Below are 23,543 nucleotides of genomic sequence, written 5' to 3'. Positions count from 1 at the left end.
ATTGACAGTTTACCAGCTTAAAAATATTTTTTCGTAAATCCTATGTTAGTATTTAAGGAATTTTAAATATCGAATGATTTCTTTTTTATTCGGCTTTTCGCGGTCAGTAGTGCGGTGTCTGTCAGTCAGCGTCAGAAGTGTTTGCTTTTCGAAAAAGACTAAATTTTTTTTTTATCATCAAATTACATAAATCGACACATACATAGTTCCATATAAAAAAAATATTTGATAATTTTGTTACCTATTGTGCCAAGATTTTAACTTAAATTTCTTTACATGACAACGAATAATTATGACAAGCTCGTCCAGGTGGAGCACCCACGATCAGCTCCCAATGAAGGAACCTCTCAACGGTTAAAAGCACAGTCATACATTTTTGTTACAGGTTCCTGATGACAATAAAAGCTTGTATCAATAATAGTAGTAGCATTATCTCATTAGTTTATCTGAAGATAAGATTAAGACAGGAGATATATTATATATATTTATATTAGGGCAAATTACACAGGATTGAAGCTAGCCCCAAAGTAAGTATACATATGTAGATAAACATCCAAGACCCGAGCCAATCAGAAAAAGATCATTTTTCCATCATGACCCGACCGGGGATCGAACCCGGGACCTCTCCGGTCCAGTGGCAAGAACCTTACCACTTCGCCACCGAGGTCGTCAAGGAGAAGGTGAAAAAACGGAGTGTATGATAGATAAGGCATACAATATTCAAAAAAATAGATACTTACATAATACATACATAATTTACAATAGAAACCTCATTGTGTTTTATGAGTTGTATACCCTATTACTGTTTTCTCTTCACTCGAACAATCTCAAATAAAACGCAGCGGTAGCCTGTTAATAGATGGCTGGATTAATGCAGTTGCCAGAGAAGTGCATTAGTCTAATAGATATATACGTACAATAAAATAGCTCCGTCTCCGTGTACGTTGTTCAAGTTTGGCCCTGAATTAGTTGCGGTTAAAACGTTGAACTCAGTTTATCAGTTGATATCTTCAAGCGAATAAAGTTTGATGGGTTTTTAAGTGGATTTTTAGTATATAAGTTTACGATGTTAACAATAATAAACATACAGAATATACAATAAAACTGTTTAAATGGCCATCTGTATTTTTATACAATAATGTTGGTCACTAAAAAACTTGTTAAGTAAACAATAAAAAACTAAATTAGAAGTTTAGTGTTTCATATAAATAACTTGAGGTATATAAATATAAGGACCCCTTTTACCACCAAAATCCGAAGCTTTTGCTGACTAGCTGTTACCCGCGAGCCTGCCCGCATAATAAAATAGATCTACTCCCTAAAAATCACCTCATCCAATCCTCCAGTTTTGAAATGAAAAAAGGACAAAGAAACACACATTTATCTTCATATTATATAACATTATTTTTATCTATTTACATTCTCGATTGAGACGCTTTAAAACTAGTTTCCGCCAGAAAAAATAAATCAACCTACACATGAAACCCTAAAGACAGAAGATTTGTTCATACAAATAAAATATACAAACAACTTGGTGTGAATCGCACCAGTCAACATTGACGCTGACTTTGACCTCCGCGCCGCCGTACGGCGTACTTTGTGTTTTATGCGCAGGTCAAAGTTGACAAAAACCACTTTCAATCTTACAACGTAATTAAACAAAGTCGGTATGCCGACAATCAGACACAGCTCACCTCGCCACATTAATCTAGCTTAATCTGCATGACAACAGTACATGGCAACAACAGTTGCAGCGACAAGCGACAACTCGCGACATCGCGACAATAGCGGGAATGTTAATTGCCGTCATTTGTTGCGCGACACTGACTGATGTTGAAGCTTGTCATATAGAGATTTTGGTGGTTTACGCACTAGATTGTTTCACGCGTCGGCTTTTTACGGTTCCTCAAAAATGGACAAACAAGAAAGTTTTCGTCATGCCTGTCCAGCCGTTCACCTCAGAGGCTAAAAAACTTTAATTTATTTTATATACATGTTAATCTAGGGGACGTAACAGTGGAAAAAACATCTGACCTCTAGACCTAAAGTGGTCGGACACGCAATTGATCAGTTATTAAATGAAGCAATTATATTGTTTTTGTATTGCCATACATTGTTGCCATGTGGTGTGCCGTTTTGATTATCAGCACAAAAAGTAACAGTTGCAGACGTGATAATAAAATACAAAATTTTAAGTTTATATTAGCACGTATGGAACTATAACAGTATTATTATGATATTATGTTATTTAATAAGTTGAGAGAGAGAGAGTATAAGAAATAACTATTTAATAGGTATATCTAAGTATATAATATCGTATTTAAAAAATCCAAATTCCATTATACCTACATCTGTTTAATATGTTACTTCATAAGCTGTGCAAAACACATAACAAAAAATATTTTGTTTAATTTACTTGTTACGCGCTGATATTTCCTAAAACTATCAGCGTTATAATCGTACAGTGCGTATCAAGATTCCTTGGCCACAGTGAATTTAATCTCGCACCGTTCGCCGCAGACCGGCATCTCTATAATTTGATCACATGGCCGGAGATGTTGCTGCACAGTCTGCAGCTTACAACATGGCCATTTAATTACATCTACACGGATAATAAAATTCGTTTGTCTGTGAATTCAGTTGTAAATGTGTTCGATATCTTTATTTACTATACATACTTCCTAAGATTATAAGAGAAAATACATATATATAATAGAAATGATTCGTGTTTTTGTTTTTTAATTTTATGTTTGCATAATCATAATTGCATAATGCATAATCAAAATTACTGGGCACATTTTTATGTAATTTGACACAGAAATAGACAAAACTTTCAGGAATCCGAGCAAAGCCGGAGCGGGTAGCTAGTAAAATATATAATATGTCCAAAATAAATGTAATAAAACTCGCACAAGCACTTGCGAGTTTTATCACATTTATTTTGAATTTTAATTCGATGATAAAAAAATTGGACCATTCCTAAAACTTCTACCTGTCACACTTGATCTTACCTTTTTACCTGTATGACAGGTTCCATTGGATACCTAGTTCAGGCACCAGTTCTCCACAGCAGATCATTTACAATCCTCAAATTGTTTATTGTAAACTTAGTCTAGAAACCTGCATTGTTGTGGAGAAAAATAAAGTTCATTTTTATTTTATTTTATTTTTTATTCGAGTATCGATATTTCGACATTTACTTGTAAAACATATACGTGTGAAGTCTGAAAGTAACATAGGTATCTATTATGTTAGATTATGGAGATCGAGTACGTCATGCACACTCAAATGGTCAAACCGGTGGCGGCGTCGTGGATCGGGTCAGGAGGTTCCCTCTATTGTGGTTGAACTTCTTGACTCACGCGTCATTTCGTGAACGGGTGCTGCCGGGGGAACTGGTCAGCTCGATCTTTTATTAAAAGTAAATATATATATATATATATATATATATATATATATATATATATATATATATATATATATATATATATATATATATATATATATATATATATATATATATATATATATATATATATATATATATATATATATATGTCTGAATTCACTGTCTGAATGAGTTTCTTTCGGCATTTCTTCTCAGCAGTGGTCGTTCCGAAATACTAGTAGTTTGTAGCTTTGGTTAGTGATATTTATCATTTAATTTAGAATATTACGTGAAAAAGTGCCTGTGAAGGCCTAATTTCTGAATAAATGATTTGATTTTGATAATATTAACGTAAATATATTATGTCCGGCAGTGTGACACATGCGCGGAAATTGCTCATGTGAATCACAAGCACATTCTGTAATAGAATGGACCACGAACTTGAACAACTGATCCAGAAATAAGCCATTTTAATGTTTTACAAGTCATAAAGGCTGCGATGAGAAGGACATTTGGATGACACCAGAGCTATCAAAACTACTCCTAATTGTACTTCGCAACTGAGGACCTAGAAGGCGATGGGAAGATCTGTCTTCAACAAGACCTGAAGAAACTACTCGAAAGACAAGAAAACAACTCGGCGCCTCGAAATACCAGAAGTTTGTGGAGGAGGCCAAGGTATATACAGAACTACACGCCTAATAAAGATAAAAAAAAATATTCTTTACCACAGAGAGAAATAGATTTAAAAAACATTAGACGTACAAGTTTCAGTGAAAATTCATAAAGGTACCAGTTTAGTTAATTTCAGTTAATCAATAATAAAAGTGAGCAAAGTTGAACAGTTATTTATCACTGGAAAGGTAGTACCCGTGCATTTAATGCTGTTTGAAAAAAATGTTAAGCATTCAATCTTTTATCAGAAAATTTGGATATTTCAAACCTGTCATCGTAAAGTTTGGGCAGCCGATAGTCAACAAAAGTATTCCCAAAGGGGGTCAATATCAAGCGGTCGTTTATTAAATCGCAGCAAAAATATTCATATTGTTAAATTTTTTACGCTAACCCTAAGGATTCGCGGCGCCACAGCCAAGAACGCAAACATATCGAGTTAAGGGAGAAAGAGAAAATCTTTTAGCATATGTGAAGCACACTAATTCGATCTGACCCCGACTGTTCTTACCATGCATCGTTAACATCAAGTATTTTTATTATCACTACATAGTAGACTAGCGTCCCATCCCGCCTTCGCTCGGGTGAAGATTTCGTCTATCTCTGCACCAAATTTCATTAAACTCGACACAGTAGATTTTGAGTTTATTTTCGTTACAAACAAAAAAACAAAAATACAAATATTTTCTCTTCTTAAAATAAAACGTATGAAGTACGAAAACAAAGTCGTTTCCGTTGTCTGTCCCTATATGTTTAGATCTTTAAAACTACGCAATGGATTTTGTTGCGTTTCTTTTAACAGATAGAGTGATTCCAGAGGAAGGTTTATATATATATGTTACATGCATAATATATAGCCGTGCGAAGCTGGAGAAGGTCACTAGTATGAAATAATAAAGACAAAAACTTAACTAAGCTTTAAAGCTAGCAGCAGAAATTAGCAAAACCTCCGCTCGCCAACAAAGCTCACCACGGCACCGAACACTCACGTGTGTTCGTTTAATCATCCTGTACTCGGAAACTGAAAACTTTTGAATTACTGGACGCTCCTGCAGGATTATTCTTGGGCCCTATCAATGTTTTTATACGCTTTTATTTAACTTGCAATGTAACTAGGTTTGTCCCTAATTCGTGTGGAATCTTGCAACTTAATTTTGAAGTACATATCTTCAACCAATTGAGCTGAAATCTTGTAGATAGATTTACGTTGGACGGCAGTGCATTATTATAAGTATGACCTAATGGTGCAACCAAGAATAGCTACAGACGTGGGAAATCCTCAACGGTTTACTGTTTATTTTTTTGTCACATATTGAATGTAATTTTATCAATTCACTGTCAATTTGAAGCCTGTGTTTTTTGTCTATTATCAGTGCAAATTTTATAACGACCCAATTTAATTTATTTTTCTCTTAATTTCCGTTCTTTTTTTACATTTATAGTAATTTTGATTATTTTAACTGTTTCTTTAAATCCTGCTTTTATAAAATTATAATTTTTCAAATCTTGTCCGAATACACTCAGGGCTTGTTTCTGACAGAATCATAGAGGATTTTTCTTGTTTATGATTAGGTATAGTGCCGGTTGTTACAACCCCACCCGAATCTTAGACATTTGAAGGTTTTTTTTTACGTTGACCTCGAGCTTCACGGTGTCACAGCACCGAATATAAGACTGAACAAGTGAAGATAACAGAGATTAACATTAAATATTCACCTGACACCTACCAGCTTCATTTCAAACTAAAAGAACACATAAAAACAAAACTTTTGCGAGGGAAATAAGGCAGGCGAGTTTCTCCACCTCTAGTTAATTTATCCCTGACAAAGTCTGTACATAACAATGGAAATTAAATTATTTTTGTTTGTCTCGCTGAACGCTAACTTTATCATACATTGATAGATAGATAGATAGATAGATAGATAAATCATTTATTCGTACTACTGTTTCACACCAACATACAATAACAATCTTAAGAAAATTTTAAAGATTACAAATCTAACATGCAGTAAGTGTGCACAGGCGCACAAACAGGCTACAGCTCAGCTCAATGTTGCCCGGGGAGAGCAACCGCTGATTTTCAGCTGTCACCTCAGCGAGGACGCAAGCAAACATAATTCAATGATCAAATAGTGTAAATAGAAATTAATAATTAAAATTTAAAGGTGCTAATATTTGTACATAATACAAATGCAACAATTTAAATGATACAAAATATAAATCATGCAACAAACATACAAAAAAATTATATAATTCAAATGCAATAATATTTAATCAACATACATACAAAATTATATAATTCAAATGCAATAATATTTAATGGAAAATATAAATTAATTAAGGGATTAACACAGCAAAAATAAAATAATTATTGTATAAATATTAATCAAGATCTATTATTAAACCAAAAAAATAGGGTTTGGTTATAAGTTTTGGGTAAACTTTTATCTACGCGGCAACAAAATTGTTAGAGAAATTCGTTTTCTGTATTTCAAGCAAATAAGTTTTGAATTTTTCCTTGAATGTGAGTTTAGTATTAAGAGACCTTATTGGTGGGGGAATATTGTTCCAACATTTTGTTGCCGCGTATTTAAAACTACCCTTAAATGCCTTAGTTTTATGTTTTTGTATTGCCAGAACAGGGCGAGTCGATCTAGGATGACGTTGTGAGGTGAGCTTTAATTTACTAAATAAGTATTCAGGCTTCTCAAATTTCAAAATGCCAAAGAGTAGACTAGCCAGATGCAGTTGCCTTCGAGATTCCATGTTTAGCAAAGAAGATTTAACTAGAAAGGGTGTAATATGTGCACGCGGAGGGATATCGAAGCAAAAACGTAAACATGCATTTTGAACTCTCTGCACCAGCCTTTTAGTATTAGATAAAAGTCTCGGCCCATATACCAAATCGCCATAATTGAGTCTTGAGAGAATCAGAGACTCGCAAATATTTTGACGCGATGCTACGGACAAATAGTTACGAATCTTGTATACAAGGCTGAGCCGATAAAAGCAGTTTTTTACTAGACCTAAAAGATGAGCCTGGAACCTAAGCTGACCGTCAAAAATCACACCCAAATTTCTAGCTTCTTCAACCCTTTCAAGAACCTGATCATTAATCATGACAACGGGATTACTATCTTTCATTTGAATAATTTGTCTCTTTGTACCAATGAACAAGTACTTTGACTTATCCGGGTTTAAAACCAGACCATTTCGACGAGACCAATCCGCAATACTAGATAAATCTTCATTTAATTTCCGAACGGCAGTAGAAATATCACTGGGTGCTGCAGAAATATAAAGTTGCACATCGTCTGCATAGCAATGGAATTTACTGTTTTCAATAATTGTTGCCAGATCGGCACAGTAAATGATAAAAAGCAAAGGTCCCAGAATGGAGCCCTGCGGTACACCATGCTGAATTGATTTTAGCTCTGACATTGATAAGCTACTATCATATTTTCGAAGTTGTACAAATTGCGAGCGATTAGTAAGGTAACCTTCAAACCAAGCCAATGATTGAGCACATACTCCATAATAGGACAATTTTGCAAGCAAAAGACGTGTTCTCAGGCAGTCGAAAGCACGTGTCCAGTCCAAGAGCGAAAGAATAGAACCCTTACCCTTATCTTGCTCCTCCAATAAGTTATCAACGACATCAATCAGAGCTGTTATTGTACCACGCCCCTTTCTAAACCCAGATTGCAATGATGGAAGGATGTTATTTTCTTCAACGTAGGATGTCAACTGATCAGATACTACTTTTTCTAAAAGTTTAGAGAGGAACGGCAATTTGCTTATTGCTCGAAGGTCTTTAAGCTCCTTGGGGTTACTAATTTTCGGAAAGGGGGTCACCATAGCCACCTTCCAGCAGCCTGGCACAACACCAGAGGTTATGGATTTATTGATTATCGCAGTAATAACATTCAATGTACAAGGTAGGGTCAATAAGATCATATCCTTTGTAATGCCATCATTACCAGCTGAGTTAGACTGAATTGAAAGAATATAATTTCCTATTTTATCACTACTTACAGTCTTTAAGATGAATGTCATATTAGAAAATTGTTTATTTTGAAAAGATGAGATTTCAGCCGTTGTATCAATACTGGCATTCGGTAGCTTAAGGAAAAAATCATTGATTTTATTGGGATCATCAAAATAGCTTGGAAGAGTGTGATCATTTTTAGCATTAGGAAGAACTTTACTATTAAGATTTCTCCAAAATTGTTTACTATCATGAATTTGATTATTGATCATAGTATTAATATACGCACGTTTTTCTCCAGCTATACACAATTCTACATGCTTTTTTAGGTCTTTATAATATTTTTTATCGGTGTCTGTTTTTGATTGACGATATTTTTCATGTGCCTGGTTACGTTCATTTATCATTCGTCTGCAAGTATCAGTAATCCAAGGTAAGGATCCAGGTTTAATAATTACTTTTTTTAATGGAGCATGCTTGTCAAAAAGTGTTGTAAGTATGCTATTAAAACTTTCAACCATCAGATCAACCGTAGGCAAATCCAAAACATTTGACCAATTCACTGACTCTAAATCTTGATTGAATTCTTTCAAGTCTATATCATTCAGTGGCCTGTAAGTAAAGTGTCTAGGAGAGGGCTTATGTTTCTTTAATGACAAGATTACAGTTATCATCGAGTGGCCAAAACCCCCAGTAATATTGTTGACTGTAACATCGCGATATGGAGCGTTCGTGCAAACAACATCAATAAGTTTAGAAGAGTGCGAGGTAAAATGAGTAGGATCAGAAACCACCTGAGTCAATCCCATGTATTCTAAAAATGCATTAAATTTAATGGTACTACTGTCAGAAACTGCCAATAGGTCAATGTTGATATCTCCCAAGAAGACCACATAGTCATATCCAGAAAAGTGATTTAAGGAATCCGTAAGGGCATCAATGAATAAATCCTCGCTGACCCACTGTGGCCTATAAGCCGTACCAATCACTAACTTAAATCCGTTTATTCGCGTTGAAAGCCACAACTGTTCAATGTTGTCATTTGGACGCGGTAGATAGCGCACATTGATTTCTTGCTTAATATAGAACCCGAGCCCACCTCCACGTCCACCACGCATATGCTGTGGCCTTTGAGCGGCGTGAAACCTATACCCGGGCGCAACGGGTGCGCGTTCCAACTGATGATCGCTAAGCCACGTCTCATTTATTGCTACAATGTCGGCACTGTAGTGGTCCATCGCCACAAGAAAGTCATCATGGCCAGTATTCAATGAACCCGCATTAAAAAGACCTAACTTAAAGTATTTGAATTTAGGACCCATTATAAATTCCGAAAAAGAAACGGTGTGTACTAAATAAAAAAATCCGAGTTAGCGGGTCACTATATCTATCCAACATAACTAAATATACTAATCTATGTCTACGCTTAGTCTTCACAACAAAAGCAAGATAGCAAAATAAATTATTAAATTCATTAAAAACAGATACTAAAGCAATTTCAGCCAACAACAGAACCACAAAACTGCAGCAAATAAGTTTAAAAATGAAAACAAAAAATACATGCCTACGTTGAAAATTACATAACAAATTAGCCAGACATTAATTGTGATTGTATTTATTAGAAAAAATAATGAATTATTATTAATGCGATTAAACTGAAAGAAATTATTAAATAATTGACAATACAGCCATTTTAGAATAAAATTATGACAAAAATAGGATAATATTATGTTAGAATAGAATAAAATTAAACTACTTAAATTGTGAGTTACAGTTAAAATAGCATGACGAATAACTTTACAAATTAGATGGACTAACGATTTCAGTAGGAAAAATTTTAACAAGGTCCTTTTCACCACGGATGCGATGTCGTGGAGATTCAAAGTGCGAGTCACGACGCGCGAAGATTTTTCCATCTTTTGTCCACACATACCGCCAACCTCGAGATTTGCCGAGTTCTCTTGCTCGGCTAAATAGAAAACGATTGGTCTTAGTCAGACGCTCATTAATATAGAAGCGGCGATGTGGTGCGGGTAGGCCTATGCCCTCAGTCGTAGCGCCCCGGCGGACGCGGGCTGAGCGTAGCAACTCGTCACGTAATGCGCGCCGCACGACTCGGACAACGATGGGACGGTGGCGTGTATTTTCAACCCCGGCCGCTTCTGCAGATCTGCCTACTCGTGTTGCGCTGACAATATCTTGAACTGTCATATTTACAGAGAGCTTGTCAGCTATAGCGGTAACTATATGTAATAAATTTTCACCCTTATCTTCAGGTATATTGGAGATTTCTAAATCATTCCCCAAAGAATCTTGATCACGGTCATTTAGTTCTGACTTCAGCTGTTCGATCGTTGCCAGCAATGACTTATCACTATTAGAATTTAATTCAGAAATTTGATTCTCCAGGCTATTCACACGTCCCTCCAACTGGTTACATCTGCGATCACTATCCTCCAGTTTTTCTGTGAGTTTAGCGATCGTTGTAGTGAAAATCCCAAGCTGAACACGCATCGCTTTCATTTCCTCCCGCCATTGTCGCGCTTCCAGCAAGAATACTTGCATATCTGTCATATCCAATGTATCATTCAACGCGCTACTGTCATCTAGGTTCTGCGACAGGTTGCAGGCCGCCGCGCCTCTATTCAGATTAACTCCATCAGATACGCCGCGCACTGGAGTGTTGGTATTATCCGACTTAGGTTTTTTACTAACACAGCATACGCATTGCCACGACAGTCGGTGTTCACCTGTGAGTGTGTTGTAAAACCTTTGTTGCGATACATTAGCGCAAATTAAATCATATTGCTTTCTGCATAGGAAACATATCAAATATTCTTTATCTGTGATTAAATTTTGGCAACCAGCACACGTTCCGCAGTTACTAGCCATTATTAGACGAAGAAAGAGAAGAAGAAAAAAATTTGAAGAAAAAAAAAATAATAATAATAATCGACTGCTCCTCGTCGGATTCGATCTCTGGTCACCAGCACGCCTAGCGCTTACGTTAACCGCTGCGCTAAGTTCACTTGTTCGCAATGGGCGAAATTAAGTAGTAGTTGAGCCAGTTCCGGAGTAGTTGAGCGGAGTATAACGCACTATAGTCGATGAGTCACAGCATGATCGCGCACTGACACTGGTCGACGACAAATTACGAAGCAAAAATTGAAATTGTTATTTGATGAATTCACTTATATTTGTATATAATTCACTGTCAACACAAATACTAATCGGTAGATTGTGTACTAAGGATTCGTTTAGTAATAATTTTGCAACGAAGTAAGCACTTTAATAGCACCAAATATTTTTAACAACACGGAGATAATCGTTTACATATTGACGGTATCACAAACGGTATCACAACTGACATTGTTTTAATATACTCATGATAATAACAAGAAAAGTTTGTTGAAAGACAAAGACAATTTATCGTTACATCCTCTCGTATTATAAAACAAAGTCCTCTGTCCCGTCTGTCTGTTCGGGATAAACTCAAAAACTACTGCACGGATATTCATGCGGTTTTTCGCTAATAGATAGTGCGGTTCCTGAGTTTAGATAATTATACATAAATTTATATTTAAAAAATGGTAAGCCCTTCTGGCCAACACTGTTTGAAGAGTTTCTTTTGGCATTTCTTCTCAGCAGTGGTCGTTCCGAAATGGTAGTAGTTTGTAGCTTTGATGAACATCATTTAATTTAGAATACGACGTGAAAAAGTGCTTGTGTAGGCCTAATTTCTGAATAAATGATTTGATTTTGATTTTTGATTTTGTATAATTTATTATATTTATATTTTACCGAAGCGAAGCCGGGACAGAATTTAGATTTGCATAAACATAAGTTTACATTATTCAATTAATAAAAACAAAAAACATTAAAAGGAGATGCTAAACTTAATTTCACAGTTATAGTCAGAAGGTTATTATATAAAAAATTATTATATAAAAAATATCTCAGCGAAATTACACAATCGAGAATTCGTGGTAATACCTCCCATTCCCACTCGGCACCATTCGAACAGTGAGAATTTTAAAGTCGCAGTAATCGCTGGAATTCTTTATGATCCCCGTAAAGAATCCTAACGTGTTGCAGTAAAACAGAAACCGGATCTCACCGGTTATTGCCGGAATGTTACCGGTTATGGCTGGATGCTTTTGCTGCATTCAGTATGAGAGTTTCCTCTTGGGGTTAGTTGTTTTATATTGGTTGCTTTTTTTATGTTGCATGTGTCCATTACGCGAAAAAACGAAACTTAACGAATGAGTTTAAAGTGGCCTTTCAAATGTAGGTACATGTTTTAGGGTGAGTTGCAGTTTTTTGCGCACGTTAACGTCAAAATTGAAACCCACCCATAATTCAACTTTTATTATATTATATTTTGCTGTTGTTGTTTTCAATAAAACACATTTTATTATATATCTTAAAAATATTTCCATTATGGACACCAATTTCACGTCAATGTCAAATTAAGCAGAATTAAGAGCGGCAGCTCAAAAATAAAACTGGAATAAATAACTATTATAAGAATTGCAAAAGCTGTAAAAAAAAATTGTTTTTCATTTTATTGGTTTTAAAAATAATGTTACTATAGCTAAATTTGATTTATTTATTTTTTTACAAAAATGAAATTTTTTATCACAAGCCTTTATTTTCAGAGTGAAGGGTAAACTGGAATTAGTTTTTTTTTTTACAAAAATGAAATTTTTCGTCACAAGCCTTTATTTTCAGAGTGAAGGGGCGACTTGAATAAAGTACTGTATTGTCTCATAATCGCGCCGTCGATGTCCGTCCTGGTCCGCGTCTAGTTCAGCACTCGCAGCCCTCCGTCCCAATCGATAGTTATTTTTTTCCTTAGTCTGTCATTGTTTGTTTTAAAAAGTTATAGAGACGTAGTTAGTCAAGTCTATAAAGCGACTGAACACCACTACACAGAGAGTTCTTATTATACTTAATGTGTCAACGGTTGTTGATGAGTTCCCAAATCTGAAATCGTTCCTGGGTGCCCCATCAGGTCGTACTTATCATAATAATGCATTGTCATTCAAACTAAACGTGTGTACAAAATTTCATGTCGCAGCTCAATCAGTTGAAGACATCTCCTTCAAAATCGAGTTGCAAAATTCCATCCGAATAGACATAAGGACATACATAATTACATTGCAAGTTAAATAAAATCTTGTAATAACAAATTTTACATTTTGCTCACAGAGCATTTTATATTAGTCGATTTATTTTCCAAAACTTTCTGCCTTGTAGATTTAACATTTGATACTAAAATAGTTTAGGAACTTTTTGCGAGAGAGTAATTGTATTGTATCATTAAAATTATACTGAAAAACAATCTCATCATGTGTAAAAGGGACTATCAATTTTCTATATAAACTTTGACATTTTCAATGCTCGTAGAAACTCTCGAGATAATTTCACAGACGCACGGCGTGAATTCCCGCTGCAAGCTGGTTGAGATCATAAACAATTCTTAGGTATTTTGTGCACAGTTGGTACAACGGTGCGAGCGCAAATAGCTTGAAAATTGTTAGAAAATGTTGAGACATAGAAGTCCGGTCTTTGCTCAGGTAAAAACGTGAAGTTATTCACCAAAACCTTCATCAGGAATCACACGATTGGTGATCTGTTCTTTCTAGTTTATATCTATTAATATATCTGCATGAAAATCCGTGTAGGATTTTGAGTTTACCGCGAACAGATAGACATGAAGCGTTATTAAACGCAGCAGAAGACTGTGTTTAATAACATGTAAGAATATGCAATGATATTATTTACGAATGCCTATAAAATAGAAATTATTATAAAGTTGAATTTGTATCAGTAGATCAGTAAACCAAGTATATTGTAAATATTTCTATTTTATCTCATATGTCGGACCCTATCGCCGAACTCAGATCGACGTCAACGCGAATGCAAAAACTTTTACTTACCGCAAAAAGCCAGCAATGTATGTCGAATCCGTCCAAGTTTAAAACTGTTTGCCGAATGTGTATAGCCCGCATAGCGTTCGCTTACCTATAACTTTTCAATTCAATTCTTTTCACGAATTTAAAACCTAAGTATTAAAATCGTGCAAAACAAAATTCATGTACTGAATTTAAATTTGATACTGCATCTCTATTACGACGACACGTGAACATTAATCTTCCTGACCATTCTGACATCAGTTGACAGACGATTGTTATGTCCAGCCCTCTCATATCTAAATTCAGTCAGTGGATCGCAAAACGAGTAACAGCCATGTGGAAAACCATACATCATATCATACAGGACTATTTTGGGGAAAAGTCCGGCCTAAACTGGCTTTTTACGATAACGTTTATTAGTTTTAGGATCTGTTTCAACACTTTCTGATAAATACATCATATTGTAATATAACAGAACTTACTACTATATAAATCTATCTAATGTAATTGGCTAGTTTAGTTAGCCTTATGCAATACTTATGAAACACAATTTTTAACGTTATATCTGTGAATCAGATTGGTATGTAATCTCACGTGACACAAGTGGATTCTGAACCTGGCACTTATTGAAATGATCATCATATCGAGTGTGTTATTGCTAACACTGATGTCAGATTTTATTCGCCTAAAGGCATCTGACGTGATTTTTACGACTACTTACCTCCATCTAGTGGCAGGTAGTCGCATACATACTGGTGAACTAAACTGTCCACCAGTGTGCAGGTTTCCTCACGATGTTTTCCTTCACCGGAAGCAAGTGGTGGTCGATGAAAACTATATTTAATTCAGATTGATATACAAACCCATATGGCACGAGTAAACCTTTCGATCCACAGGCGCGCATAACCATTAATTACACCACCGCCGCTTCGTTGTTTATTATTAAAATACTTAATACCTTTATTGAAATACAATGCATTAAAACTAGATTCTTTTAAAGTCCATTTCAGCACAGTTTTCGCCTGCTCTGCATCACTTAACTTTTGAAATGTTTCCGCAATCCCATAACTCATTCAACGGGTTTTGACACTATCGTGGATCGGGCCCGGCGCGAGAACTAAATTCATAAAGAGCCCAAATTTGCCCAGATCTCGCCCGTTGATTCGTGATCCTCAGAATTATAAGGTAAATAGAAGTGCTATCTGCTGCCTTTTTACTGCTATTATTTAGATTCATTCATGTCTTGATCTTTGTCTGTAATCAAATCTTGCAAGTTAAACATAACAAATAGTTGTTGCAATTTCTGATTGGAATTTTCCACATAGTCGCTTCAGTTTCCTTCACAATTTATTACTAATAATTATAAGCACGACCTGTTGGTGCACCCTAGATCGGCTCCTAACGAGATACTCCTTAACAGTTACTGCACGGACATATTTTTTGTCACGCGTTGTATGCAACAAGATCTGAAGACGTTTTTGCAAAAATTGTACAGAAACATATCTGTAGCCTGTTCTAATTGCTGTAGAACACACATTTGTACCTTTCATTTGGTATCTTTTAATAAAAAGAATTCTATTGGTTGTTCGAAATTTAGCTAATAAGCACAGCATAACATGACGATTTCGACAATCTATCTGCGTCACTTCTATCTGCTTTATAATTCTAAATATTAGATTATAGAATGCTCCAAATCCTGACCTTTCTCAATGTCAATTTCGTGTATTAAACGACTCTTTCTTTTCAATCGGAGCGTACAAATGTTATCTGATGTTTGGCAAAACGGTTTGCAAATAGGAAATATACCTACATTTAAATTTTAACCGAGTTCCCAGAAAGAAGGAATTTTTAATAATATGTTCGGGTGTAATTTTTTTTTTTGTTTCTTGCTTTAACTTGTGAAATTATGAATGGAAAAAATGTTGATGATTTTTGAATTTACAATACGAAAATACAGTATATCCGTTTATATCTTCTTCTTCATAGTAATATTTCTCATGGCTGAGGATCGTGGTTATTACGTGGAATGAAACACACACAACAACTTTCTTGGCATTATTAGTTTGCCATTGCCTTCTCCATTTCACACACAACGACGTTGGTGGTCGGTGGACGACGAAATTAAATTACTATAGATTAGTCAGATTGGTATACAAACTCATATGGCACGAGTAGGATTCGAACCTGGGACCTTACGATCCACAGGCGGACGTCTTAACCATTACACCACCACCGCTTTATATATTACCTTATATATTTATTAGAAAAACCCGTGTAAAAGCTAGCATATCTTTCCAAATCTTTATTAAAGTTTTTAGACCATACTCTAGATCAAAATTGATCTGATGATGAGATTCATCTGGGACTTTGAAGTTTTTCTTATCATTGATTTAGTATCTTATTAACGCAAGACACTTTGTGGTTTATTAATCTCCGTGGTTGGTCTCGAAATTCCATTTTAATTAAGAATTTATGGAAATTAACTTTCACTATATAAAATTTAGGAAAATTTCTACGAATTGAAAATAGATTTATTTGATGATATATTGTTTAGTTCCATGAATAAACCGAATTGATATGAGATCTATTTGATGAATATTAATTTAAAATATTCCGATATGAAACTATAGAATGTCTAGACTAGTTTAATGAACTTTTGCATTATTATTGATATCATTATCATACACAAGATGACCCAATGGGGTTAAAACATACCACGAATTAATTTAGAATTATTTTTTTCGTCAAATACGAAACGTCAGCTCAGACCCCGCAATCGTTTATTGGTCTCTATCATCTGAGCGTTATCCCCGTCTTACACCGTCATAGAGTATCAGAGCATAGAATTCACTTTCCTAATATTTCTCATTTATTTTCTAAGTTGTCAGAGAGCTCCTTAGTTGTCAGACCATTTGCATGCATATCATCATATCATCCTTGACGATAAACTCAAACTCAAATCAATCATCACGTAGGTTGTTCATAATGGTGTTAAAGTTACATTCAGTTCAAACATGAACCCCGTAAAGGCACAGCGAAAAAAAATGTAAAACAAATAAGTACCTACAATGATAAGTTCGTGGAATTAAATTGTAATGAATTAATTACTTAACTATTCTATCATGTACTAGCAAAGGGCAAAAGCCCACAACTTCGTATGTGAGTAAAAATTTCCCGTGGGAATTTCAGGAAATCCCTTCTTAGTTCTGTGTAGAGGAGCACTAAGAAGGGATTTCCGAAGGGTCCTAGGAACCTACACATCAAATTTAAGCTTTCTACGCCTAGTAGTTTCGGCTGTACGTTGTCAGTCAGTCAGTCAGAGTTATATATATATATATATATATATATAATAATTTGATATGTAGGTTATTATATATATATATATATATATATATATATATATTCCAGTCAAATTAAATTAAACAATGTTTACGTCAAAATTAAATTGCATTACGAATCAATCTCACGAACTTGAGATAGCGGACGGCCGGTCACTACCGGCCGTCCGCTACCGTTCCGTGACGTGATGTTCACTAACATCACGTCACGGAAGGAGGGCATCATATCTCAAATCTCTCTCTCTCTCTCTCATTCTTGCTTATTCCCATTAATATAGACAAATAGTCAATAAATACTCGTATATTCAATACCATTCAATAGAGTCGACAAACTTTTGCTGACTTATCGAAGCCTATTATATTATTGGAAATACTAGTGAAAAAATTACTGTGACAATGACAAAAAGAAAATTATGACATATCATATTTTACAACAAAAACAATTTTTTATTTTATGCTGACGTTTAAAACTCGACCAAATAATGAACACGATACATTAAGCCTTTCACCTATCAAATGTACTAAAATAAAACGGCGCGATGTAAAATATATTTTATTGCAAGGAAATAAGGGCGAATAATGTTTTGTTAATATTTCTGTGAATTCGAATGTCCAGTGGAAACTGTTTATGAATTATTTTAACGAAACTGATGTGTAATATGATTTATTTAAACTGATACACATTAAATACGTAATACAATTAAGAATTTATACTATAGATTATATATACTATACATTAAATATAGTGATATTTTATATCAATTTTATTAAAATAACACAATACGATTTATTGGATACACTATGATAGTAGGTGTGAACAGGAATATTGCAGTAAAATTACATTTGTTGAGTGCGGATGCGCAGATCTGCGCAAGTATGTATTATTTTAAACTATAGTTGTCTGTTATTCCCAAATAGGCCAGACGTTAATAACCCGGCTTCGCTCGGGCAAAACCATAATAAAATTATACTTAAGAACCTGCTTCAGGAGTCACACTATTTAAAAAACTCACATGAAATTCCGTTCTGTAGTAGTTTTAAAGCGTACGGACAGAAACAAGTGAGTAACGAATTTGTTTTATACTATGTAGTGGTACAAGAACTTGCAGAAGAAAATAGTCAAATTGCAATATAATAACGAATCTGTTTGCCAAATCCGATTAGTTGATTGGTTAATTTGTGTGGTGAGAGCCTGAAAAATTACAAGTTTAGTTATGGATTTATGTTATGGAACGCTAGTGATCAAAATGTGGACACAGAAATTCTAAGATAAAATTTAAATAATAATATATATTTTAGCTTTCAAACAGTCATTTGAATCAACATAGTAAAGGCTTGATAGCTGGCTTTGAGGACCTGAAATCAATAAGTTAGAATCATTCATCGATCTAATCTATTTAGAACAATTATGGTGATTTTGAAGTGAAAACTTCTTTAGCGGAGTTGTGAACTTTATGTGATGAGTAAAAAAATGTTAAACTCGTGTCAGGACATGAGACCTAAACGAAAATTCGTAAGATGACAAAAATGCACAACGTTAATATTCAAATTTTCACTTCTACCGGGACTCTCGAAATGCTACTCGTTTTATTTTTAATGGATATCTCCGTGAGTGAAATGTACCTTTTTTTCACCGCGGTCGGAGTCGCGGTCAACAGTTCATTTTTTATTGTGTAGCTATTAACTTACCGACGTCATAGTTATAAGCGAGAGTTCGCTCCCAAACGCGGTCGTAACTCCAAAATCTTTGTTCATGAAACTCACTATTACGTAATAATTCTTTTTGTCTTTCAGTTGCAAGTTTACCCAGTCAAAGTGTATGAGAGCATCACGTAAGGCATTAGACTGAAATTTAATACAGTATGATATATATATATTCCAGTGAAATGACTAGAGGTCTGTCCCGGCTTCGCTCGGGTAAAACCATAATAAAAAAGTTGCCTATGTCACTCCAGATGGTTTCGTCTATCTCTGTGCCAAATTTCATCACAATCGGCCCAGTAGTTTTTGACTTCATCCATTACAAACAAAAAAAAAACAAAAATATTTTTTTTTTTCTCTTTATAATATTAGTATTAATTTATAATACTTCCATAATATTTTGAATGCGAAAGCCTATGTCTGTTCCGCTGTCACGGCTAAGATCGCTGGACCGATTTTGATTAAATTTAAATTAAAGAACCCTGTTCAAACATAATTACTTTTTTTCAAAAATCAAGACTTAAATTGTATTCATTTGGGGGTGAAAGTTTGTATCAAAATCGGTTCTCCTAGAAAGTCAAGTTCAAAAAAAACCTAGTAGACAAAAGTGTAATGGATCAAAAGTCAATTATTTTCTTATTTACTATATACATATACTATTATATAAATAAATGTAATTACAAACTCTACCTTGGTTTTGATTTGCTCCCCAAACCAATTATAGACAAATACCTCTACGATTGTTGGTGTAATGTTCGTGGCAAAGGTCAAGTCGAATTCCTAGAAAACAGTAAATTTGTTAACATTATAACATTATTGATTAACTGAATACTTACTAACTTTTGACGAAGCTTGTGGCGGATACTTTTCTGTATACGTTTTGAATAGCATGAAATAAATTTGTAACCAATTCTTAATTCAAATAACATATAAAAACTAAAAAAAAACTAAATAAACTTAAAATAAAACGTAACATTTTTTCCTGAAGCATGCCCATATTGAGTAGCGCTGACACTCTGAGCTGTTAAAAATTAAGTATTGAACTATATAAATAAATAACACGTCACTTATGTTCGTTAATTATATTTCTAGCATATATTTCTAATAAATTATTACTAGAAATATATATTGTGTACAAAGAGCGACAAAATCCGAGGCTTTGTTCCTGTTGGAATTTTGAAAATTGACATGAAATATAGCCTACAGTAATCTTGGATAATATACCTTTCTGATGGTGAAATAATTTTTCAAATCGGTTCGGTAGTTTCGGAGATTACCTGCCTCAAACATACAAACTCACAAAGTCACAAACGCTTACCTCTTTATAATAATAGTATAGATTTAAATTGTGTTTACGAATTCTATCATAAAGCATTTTTATTGGCTTCAAGTTAAAATAAATGACGCGGACGTGTCGTGTGAATATAAATAAATAATAAATAATAAAATAAAATTGACATTTATTCCAGTAATCTTGGTTACAATATAAGGCTAGGCTAGCTTCCCAGTGAGTAATCTAAAGATACTCGTGATGGGAATGACCTGCTACTTCCTTAAAAGTATTACGTAAAGACTACAATTGTGAATGTTAATTAAATGAAATAAACAAAAAGGAACAAGGTTACGGTAGAAAATTAATGTGATCATAAGTGTGCAGTGCATGTGTCAGTTGAGATAAATATAATATATAGTGTGAGGAGCAGTTTGGTTTGCGATAATAGTTGTATGTGTGAATCGTAGCAGAATGATAATTAATATATATACTCAGGACTTGAAGTTATAACTTTATGTAGGTTGTATAATATGATAATATATATAAATAGTGTGGAATATGAATACAAAAATACAGGAAAATAAGAACGTACTTTGCTCATTGATAACATTGGAATACAAGACAAAACTATAACGGTTATGAGTGGGACTAGCGATTGCCATTTCAAAGTTTCATTCAGAATGTGAAGATATCTGAAAAAATAATCACATTAACCTTTATTTATCCTGAAATTATTTTAACAAAAAAAAATATTAAAAAAAAAAACTTATGTTAATCACAAAAGACATACTCGACAAGTTTAACATGTCTCAAATAAAATTTCCTCAGATGTTCATTCAAACGTAATTCATAGTTTTCCATATTTTCCTCGTCTTCCTTGTTCACGTTTACAATTTTCACCACGCAATCACTGGCTGAACAATATAAATTCATCAAAAATATAATCCACATATCTATAACGACGTAAGTCGATGCGATACTAGCCATGAAAATAGCATGAAAACCAGTCGCGATTTCATAGTACGGCGACGTCATAGGCAGAAGGGTTGAAGTCGTCTTGGAAATTAGCACCCTTTCCCCTTTAGCATAATACCAAAAAACCCTAACGACATATGAACCCACAGGCAGGACGATGGCAGCAAACATTAAAAACAAAATTCGTTTTGTTCTATGGAGCACTTTAACCATTCCTTCGTGAGAATCTTCGGATATTATGTCAAGAATACACGTTTTTGCTTTTACATATAATTTACGAAACATGATCTTCTCATTGGTATAGAGAAAATACTTGATTATAATTATACCAATGATAGCATACGTATAAAATGCTTCAGCTATGTCTTTAATATCCGTAGTATTCGATAGAATTTCGTACGTACCAAGAATAATGTATATTATCAAAGCTGCGCTTGCTATGTGATGCACAATGGTCGTTTTCCAGGTGGAATTGGGGTTTAAAATGTTTTGGCCTAGTATTCTCTGGATGAGCAACGGGAATGCCATGGTATCGTCGACTATATTCCTGGGTCCAACTGTTTCAGTAAGAGCCCCGATATTAGAGAAAAGTTTCATTTTTGCAGGCGACCACCGTGAACTGTGCTGGCAGATTTATGGGTATGGGTGTGATAGTAGTACAATCGGTGAGAAATGTTTGTGGGTGACAATTTAAAAATATCGCTTTTTATAAAGTGTATTTATTTTATTGCACTGTATTTAAAAGTAGTTACCAAAAAGTCTACGTAGTCGTCTGCACCTCTCTCTGATCTGTGCATTTTTCCAGTTCCTTCCTCAACCATGAACCGTGAAACCCAATGTCCCGCGACCTACTTCTTCGTTACCGTTCCGATTTTCAGCGTTGTTAGTTGTTAGGATATTACTTACTATTATACGGGAACGTGTACAACTTTTTAAGTTTTCCCTTTCTGTTCCGATTTAGGACTGACATTTGTTCTTTACTAACGTAATTTTTTATTTACCTGGGTATCTCACATTTACCTACGAGTAATCTACCAAAAAGTCTACCAAAATCTACCAAATGCAACGCGCAACATTCCTGGTATTACAAGTTTCGGTGACTGCTTTCCATTAGGTGAGAGAGGCCTACTTACCCGGAGATAGGATTGCGCCCGGCGTAAACTGAGCATTTACGTTTTTGCCTTTACCCAGGCAAAATAAACTCTTTTGTTTTTGCATAATGAAGAATTATGCGTGAATCAGCAAAAAACACAATCGGCTAAAAATATAGTCTTAATAAAAGTCTTATTTTACTCAAATGTACCTCTAATTGTCTGTAGTAATTATTCAATCAGGCTAATTAATCTTTAGACGCCTCACCTCCACAGTTATATGCAATTTCACAGCTAAATTCTATGCAATTATGTGTATTATTTAGCGATTCAGTCATTTTACTAAAAGTGTTTCAAGCTCAAACAAAAAGATACCTTTTCGTATTCCAATAAGATTTGAATTTGCGTTTTACAAGAATGAACATTTAAAATTTGCAGTGATTCAACGCTATTTCTCTAATTGGTCTAGAAACTTCGGTTTCGAACAACTTTAGTATTACTTTTAAAGCAGTACTTACCATTAAAATCTGTATTTGGGGAATTCTCCTCAAACATTTGTGCGATTGTCTCGAGATTGTTGTTCTTTCAACTTTTATTGTTTGTGTGAAAATGTTTTCTTTTGATTTGATACTGGAAAATAAACAATTTCTGTTAGTAATTTTAGTTGATTAATTCATTTTATCAACTTTTTTTGTAATTAGCCAAATTCTACAAAACAATAAGACGACCTCGGTGGCGCAGTGGTAAAGTTCTTGCCACTGAACCGAGGGGTCCCGGGTTCGATCCCCGGTCGGGTCATGATGGAAAATGATCTTTTTCTGATTGGCCCGGGTCTTGGATGTTTATCTATATATGTATATTTGTTATAAAATATAGTATCGTTGAGTTAGTATCGCATAACACAAGTCTCGAACTTACTTTGGGGCTAGCTCAATCTGTGTGATTTGTCCTAATATATTTATTAATTTTTTATTTATTTAGTATCCCATAACACAAGTCTCGAACCTACTTTGGGGCTAGCTTAATCTGTGTAATTTGTCCTAATATATTTATTTATTTTACATCTATATTAACATATATTTATCTAATATTTATCTATAATAACGTATATATATATATATACGAAATTAATACGCCTCTTAATTAATATTACGTTATTAATTTCAACAAATAGAAAAATGTTTTACGAGGTAATATAA

The 23,543-nt window shown here is 34.3% G+C and overlaps 2 protein-coding genes across 2 annotated transcripts; both read right to left on the bottom strand.

Moving 5' to 3' along the window:
* Positions 1-9,645: 9,645 nt before the first annotated feature.
* Positions 9,646-11,397, bottom strand: LOC128671267 (uncharacterized). The gene has a single exon (XM_053747608.2). It carries the CDS (start codon positions 10,938-10,940, stop codon positions 9,846-9,848), a length of 1,095 nt encoding a protein of 364 aa, XP_053603583.1. The 5' UTR covers positions 10,941-11,397; the 3' UTR covers positions 9,646-9,845.
* A 6,452-nt stretch (positions 11,398-17,849) lies between these two features.
* Positions 17,850-21,861, bottom strand: LOC128671275 (uncharacterized). The gene is made up of 5 exons (XM_053747621.1): positions 21,069-21,861; positions 20,871-20,970; positions 19,696-19,785; positions 18,994-19,149; positions 17,850-18,660 (listed from the first exon to the last, which is right to left on the bottom strand). Exons 1-5 carry the CDS (start codon positions 21,848-21,850, stop codon positions 18,607-18,609), a joined length of 1,182 nt encoding a protein of 393 aa, XP_053603596.1. The 5' UTR covers positions 21,851-21,861; the 3' UTR covers positions 17,850-18,606.
* Between the last annotated feature and the right edge of the window lie 1,682 nt (positions 21,862-23,543).

The sequence above is a fragment of the Plodia interpunctella genome, chromosome 7 (assembly GCF_027563975.2).
Source record: "Plodia interpunctella isolate USDA-ARS_2022_Savannah chromosome 7, ilPloInte3.2, whole genome shotgun sequence".
Classification (NCBI taxonomy): Eukaryota; Metazoa; Arthropoda; class Insecta; order Lepidoptera; family Pyralidae; genus Plodia; species Plodia interpunctella.
This window is presented reverse-complemented; position numbering and strand designations above follow the sequence as displayed.

What these genes read in the sequence shown, in the direction of transcription:
- LOC128671267 (XM_053747608.2), bottom strand. Translation starts at nt 10,940, where the DNA reads ATGGCTAGTAACTGCGGAACGTGTGCTGGTTGCCAAAATTTAATCACA.
- LOC128671275 (XM_053747621.1), bottom strand. Translation starts at nt 21,850, where the DNA reads ATGAAACTTTTCTCTAATATCGGGGCTCTTACTGAAACAGTTGGACCC. An exon ending in AGACATGTTAAACTTGTCGA is followed by an intron (nt 20,971 to 21,068) that starts GTATGTCTTTTG and finishes TTATTTTTTCAG; the next exon opens with ATATCTTCACATTCTGAATG. An exon ending in CAATGTTATCAATGAGCAAA is followed by an intron (nt 19,786 to 20,870) that starts GTACGTTCTTAT and finishes ACTGTTTTCTAG; the next exon opens with GAATTCGACTTGACCTTTGC.